The following is a 5,797-nucleotide window of genomic DNA, read 5'->3' on the forward strand; positions in this document are numbered from 1 at the left end:
TGATGATGCGCAGCAGCTTTGAGAAAGAGTGGACTAGTCATTCGTCACGTTTGGATTCGAAGAATAGCTCTTGACGAGTTCCATGAAACCTCTCGCGGCTGGAATTCAAGGAGCTATGACTCGGATGGGGAATTTTCAACATTGCCAATCTGTTCTGAGCGCCCTTCCCCCCACAGGAAATTCCACTGTGCTCAGCTGATGGGAGTACAAGCTCTTCTATTACAAACACTTTTCCTCAGACAAAAAACAGCCTGGCTCCTCCCCACCCCTCCTCCCCTCCTCCCCTCCTCCCCTCCGCGAAAACACTCAAAGAGGAACAAGACGTACTCTGCAGTTTCAGGGTTTTAATTTACTGGAGCTTTCTGGGATTTTCCACCAGAACAAAAAGGAAAATTTACAGTTGCATTTTTCCACACGTGCAAGCACACACACACGCGCGCGCGCACACACACACACACACTGTATACGCTTACATTTGTCTTTATAAAAATAAATCTTTATAAGTCTTTATACACAGTATGATACACTGCAGTTCATCAGTTCTCCAGGTTAAGGATTTTCTGCAGGAACTTCATCAAAGTCCATCCGAAAGAGCCAGTCGGCTCTCCAGCGTTCTCAGTCCTTTATTGTCTTGAAACCTTCGAGAACCTTCTAGCCCTGCGCTTCTTCTCATTGGCACCTGCAGACTTCTACCGGTGTGACCTCGGACCCCTGGCCTCCTGCGCCTCCGGGTGCTGCTGGTCGTTCCTGGATGCCGTTTTAACACGAACGGACTCAACTTCTTCACTCTGGAACTCTCCGAACCTCCACCGAACTCCTCTATTTCGACCCCATCACTTTAATATCGTCATACATCTGTGAACGGGAGGAAACAACAGGTATATGAGTGACTTTGAGCTTTAAAAAGGTTTAGAAATGAAATGATAAAGACTCATCGTTAAACGTGGAATCAGGCAGACCGATTACCACGTTCCTTAATGACAACCGACCCATTCAAGAAAGCCAGGGTCGGTGTGACCACCGGACTAAACAAACAGCCAGATGTTACACACCTCGTCATCGGACATCACTTCATAATCGTAGTCATCCTCGCTGTCCTCGGACTCGCTGTCGGGCAGTTCTCGGAGGTTGTGTGCCGTGACGTTGTACAGGATCTTCTGGATTTCGGCGTCCTGGCGGCCGTAGGTCAGGTGATACGCCGTGTGGCCGCCGTACGACAGGCTGTTTACGTCGGCGCCTTTGCTGACCAGAAGCTTCACCAGCTCCAAATTCTGGAGGTCCACGGCCAAGTGGAGAGCCGTCCGGCCGTTACACTGCTCCTGAAAAGGTCAGGAGGTTTGAGTGTCTGGCTCGCTCAGCTACTTTACTTACTATTAGTATTAGTTCACAAAATAACGGAATTGTTTACAACATAAGAACATCTAGTTTGGGGGAAGTGAATGCTGTGAAATCTACCTGTGCATTGATATCTGCTCCGAGGGAGACGAGACTTTCCACCAGTGAAAGGTAGCCGTGGACGGCAACCAGGTGGAGGCATTTCTGGCCTAAAAACGAAAAGGTAATTATAAGAACCAGACGAAGCGATTTCTAAACAAAGACACTGAAATATATAACACCACTGATATTATATCATCTGTGTTAATCCTTACCGCTGTAGTTGGGCGCCTGCAGAATAGCCGGGAGCTGGTCAGGGCAGTTTTGCGTGAGAAGGCCGAAGCACGTGAGGGAACCTGTGCGACAGGATATGTGGAGCGCTGTGTTGCCGTTGTTATCCACTAACGTGGGGTCGCAGCCGGCCTTCAGCAGTCGCTCGACGATCTGGGGCTGCTCGGTGTACACGGCCAGGTGCAGCGCAGTCTGTGTTGGCAAAGGGACGAGAGGTTAATGGAAGATCCAGGAATAATTTCAAACGTACTCAAGGATTAAACCCATCTCTGGGCGGATGCAAGTTCTTTTCCACCATTCAGATTCCTGTTTAGGTCTTTACCTGTCTTTGGTGATTCTGCTTGTTGAGGAAAGGGTCGTTAACTGACATGTCAATCATCTTCAACGCCATCTCCTGAACCTCGTGTATGATTGCAAGATGCAGGTACCTTTAAAAAGAAGAAGAAGAGGGAAAAGTTAATTAAACTATTAACTAAATCTTGCGAGCATGCAGAGTGCAGGGGTGGTGCGCTCAGCTGGGGGAACAGCAACTTCTTTTTTTTTTGTTTTTGCACACAGGTTTTTTTTTTTCTTTCCACACTGCGCATGCGCTGCAGTGAATTCCTGGCAGACGGCCCGGGACTTTCCGCGCTCATGCAGCGCTGCATGCAGGCCTGTTTACACTGGGACCTCTGCCTCAGAGAGAGTGGTATGCCCACTGCACCCTCTAATGTATCTTAAAGGAACGTTTTGCAACCCGCAGGGAGGTTTTAATCAACATCTCATCAAGATTATAAGTCTTGCGTGCCATTTCCTCACCATTGGAACTGCTGCTGCTAGACATGCATTGAATATTTGGCTTCTTTTTTTTTAAATAAATAAAAATAAAGCTTTTTCGCGCATCAGACACAAGTCCCTCACTCGTAAGTGGGCAAATTCTAAAAATAAAAATAAAAAAAAGTGGGTGACTTGTGAATGTCCTTGTTATTTAAAAAGGAACCCAAAGCCATGTTATCAGTTTTAAACTAAACTTGTTTGCACCGCATTGGAGGAGACTTTTATTTTGTTTTTTTTTATTATTTATTTTTCCTCACTAGGAATTATCGATTATCGCCAGTACTAAAATAAACATCAACAAAAAGCTGTGATTTTGTGCATTTGCTGCACTCTATTAAAGAGTGGAAAAACAAGCTAAAAAAGCAAATTAAAAGTCCTGCTCTCCTCTATTTTCTCACTACTCGAACCAACTCGATTTTGCAGACCGCAATAGGCCTTTTTGCAATAGGCCCCCAAGCAAAACAATCCAGCTCCGTGTTTTCCAGAATACATCTACAAAAACATTGGCTTTTCTTTTCAAAATAAAAGCCGTCCAAATCTAACCAGCACTGGAATACATTTGCAGGGCCGAAACGTCCAAGTCTGACGTCCAGACGAAGCGTCCTATTCCGCCAGCTTCTCGTTCCACCTTAAATGGTGCAGCACCAGTTAACGTTACTGGTGCATCATTTAAGGTGGAAAGGGAAAATTCTAACAACACCCCCCCCACAACCGCGGACCCCTGTAGAAGCCAAAGCCGCTTACGTGTCTCCATCCTCGGTCACTTCTCTCTTCCACTCCGCGCCCTCCTGGTCCGGGCCCTCCTGGTGAGGAGCGCTCTGGACGCGCAGCCGCCCGAGATCCGCGGCTACTTCGTTGTATTCCTCCTCCTTTAGCGAGTCCAGTCCGCTGTCCAGCCGCTCGTCGGTGCTGGCTGGAGCTTTTCCGGCCTTTGGGCCTCGACCCTCGGCGTTATAATCCATCTGGTTGGCTCTGGTGCTTCGATAAAGATCCATGGCGAGTGTTCTCCGCTCGGTTGTGCGCAGTAGAGTGGAGCGCTGCGCCGCAAGGGTGCTCAAAGTCACTGCTGGGGGCGGGACTTGCTGCGGTATGGGCGTGGCTTTGGTCTGGGTGGGGGATTTCCAGGCCGTGATTGACGTCTGAGTTGTGTCTGTAGGGAATTTGTCCAGGAGTTTGGGGAAATTTCTGCACTTTATCAAGCAGGATGCACTATCAGGGCTGGGAATTCTGTAAAAACCAGCGTGGAAATGCTACAGAATCAGGAAAATATCGGGGCTGCGCTTTTTTAATAAAGCATAACACCTTTTTTAATGCACTAGTTATAACTGTTAGCGCATGAAGCCGACAGACAAGAAAGAAATGCACACAATCACGATCAGTTTAGCTTGAAAAAACACTGAAAACAGGCCTTAAAAGGGGAACCCCACCATTTCTCAAAAATTCTACATTCGTTTTTTTTTGTGATAGGAACCAGACGTCCCCCTCTAAAAGCTCCCTCACAGAAAGTTCCTACAGGGTTATGAACACGCTGTCTGATTTGATTGATTGATTGATTGATTTACGGTAGATTTGTGATAAATGTTTTGGCTTAAAATGCATTTCAGGTCAGTTAAGGCTGGAGGGAGACATGCAGGGCGCTGTGCGGCAAAATAGTCCCGAAAGAAAACTCATTATTCCAGAATTTCCACTATTTTCCATCATCAACATTCCATATAAGCTCAGAAGACTCGTGTAGGTTCTCTGGTGGTTCTGGATGGTAAATAAAGTGTCTATATCTGTGTTGTAGTCATGGCGACGCCTGGTTCCCATCACCACCACTGTAAAGAAATCTGAATACACTCTGAATGACAGCTCAGCCACTAAAGTATGCAGAAATTTTGGAAAAAAATGGTGGAATTCCCCTTTAGAAGAGATTAACTGTGACATATGATGTAAATATTTGCCCAAACAGCTGCATATTTAATGTAAATATTGTAAATGATGAGGCTGGTGGCGTGGGAAACTCCACAGGGTGTTTTGTGTGTTGTTGTCTTCACTGTAACGCTGTGCTAATAGTGGAGTGATTCTAAGGAAGCACAATAGGCCTGTTTGCACAAGTACCTGCAGTGAGGCACTGATGTACCTAACCAGGGCAAAGCCCACACATGCTCCACAGCAACTGTAGCCAAGAGGCAGAAACAGAGGCGTTACACCAGAAGAGATATTTGCAGTCAGGCTGACACTTAAAACTGCCTTGCATTGCAAAACAATAAGCATTTCATTGCTATTTGCAAGTATTACTAATGCATTCATTAGAATTTAGGTGTGGAGTGCACTAAATGCACTAAAATGTGCATTAAAAGGATTTTTAAAAGGCAAAGCCAAGAGAATTTTAATAGCGTATTAGTATACAGACACACATGCTTGATCAAATTCCACGCACAAGGGATTTTACACTAAAATAAATCATTAATGCGCTGAATTTTCTCGATTCGGACGTGCAAACCTGTGTGAAATGTACTACATCAACTTACAGGATGCCAAATTAAGGTATTCATCAGAAAGACAAGACTGAGTTAATGTGGAAATGATGTACACATTTAACTCAAGTAAGTTCACTGCACTTCTTGTCAGTGTGGAAAAGCTGTAGAACAGCTAAACTAAGCTGCTGTTGGAGTTTTAACACGTGAAACTGCACTGCACCTGCGTTTTGTATGCAGGACAGTGTGTTTTTACAGGTTTTAATGGGCTCTGTGCTGGTCTGACGTCACAGAGCAGAAAGTACAGTGGGGAAGTTGGTGTCTCGTTTAATCTGGTACGGGACATTTTGTATGAAATGTCCCATCAGGGAGTTACTCGGCCGGGCTGGAGCGGACATCCTGGCACAAGAAGTCCAGAAGGCGTAACAACAGAAAATCTGGGCCTTCGTCCACGAGCGCGTTCACAGCCAGAGCTCTGGTGGGGAAACAGTGGACTGACCAGTTTCTCAACTCCCTTCCTCTTTTGGTCAAGACAGAGCGCCTCACACACAAACACAAGCACGTTTGTTTTTATACCGTATCAGGACATGGAGTCGCATATAGGTCCTGTAGGTATTATACCTGTGTAAATACAGTACATATATTATACATGTAGCTTTTTTATATGTATATATGTCCTACACACGTAGTAGATCATATGCAAGTACCTATAAATAAAATGTGTAATATATTTATGTTAGTGTATTAATACACATGCAAATGTGTGAGTGTGTGTGTGAGTGTGTGTGTGTGTGTGTGTGTGTGTATGTGTGTGTGTGTGTGTGTGTGTGTGTGTGTATATGTCTATTACACACACA

At 45.5% G+C, this 5,797-nt stretch overlaps 1 protein-coding gene across 1 annotated transcript; it reads right to left on the bottom strand.

Annotated features, from left to right (window-relative positions):
- Window positions 1-329: 329 nt before the first annotated feature.
- Window positions 330-3,525, bottom strand: nfkbiab (nuclear factor of kappa light polypeptide gene enhancer in B-cells inhibitor, alpha b). The gene is made up of 6 exons (XM_017681853.2): window positions 3,226-3,525; window positions 1,988-2,093; window positions 1,650-1,857; window positions 1,456-1,544; window positions 1,053-1,319; window positions 330-855 (listed from the first exon to the last, which is right to left on the bottom strand). The coding sequence occupies exons 1-6, from the start codon at window positions 3,474-3,476 to the stop codon at window positions 820-822; spliced, it is 957 nt and encodes a 318-aa protein (XP_017537342.1). The 5' UTR covers window positions 3,477-3,525; the 3' UTR covers window positions 330-819.
- Between the last annotated feature and the right edge of the window lie 2,272 nt (window positions 3,526-5,797).

This window comes from Pygocentrus nattereri, chromosome 10, assembly GCF_015220715.1.
Source record: "Pygocentrus nattereri isolate fPygNat1 chromosome 10, fPygNat1.pri, whole genome shotgun sequence".
NCBI lineage: Eukaryota > Metazoa > Chordata > Actinopteri > Characiformes > Serrasalmidae > Pygocentrus > Pygocentrus nattereri.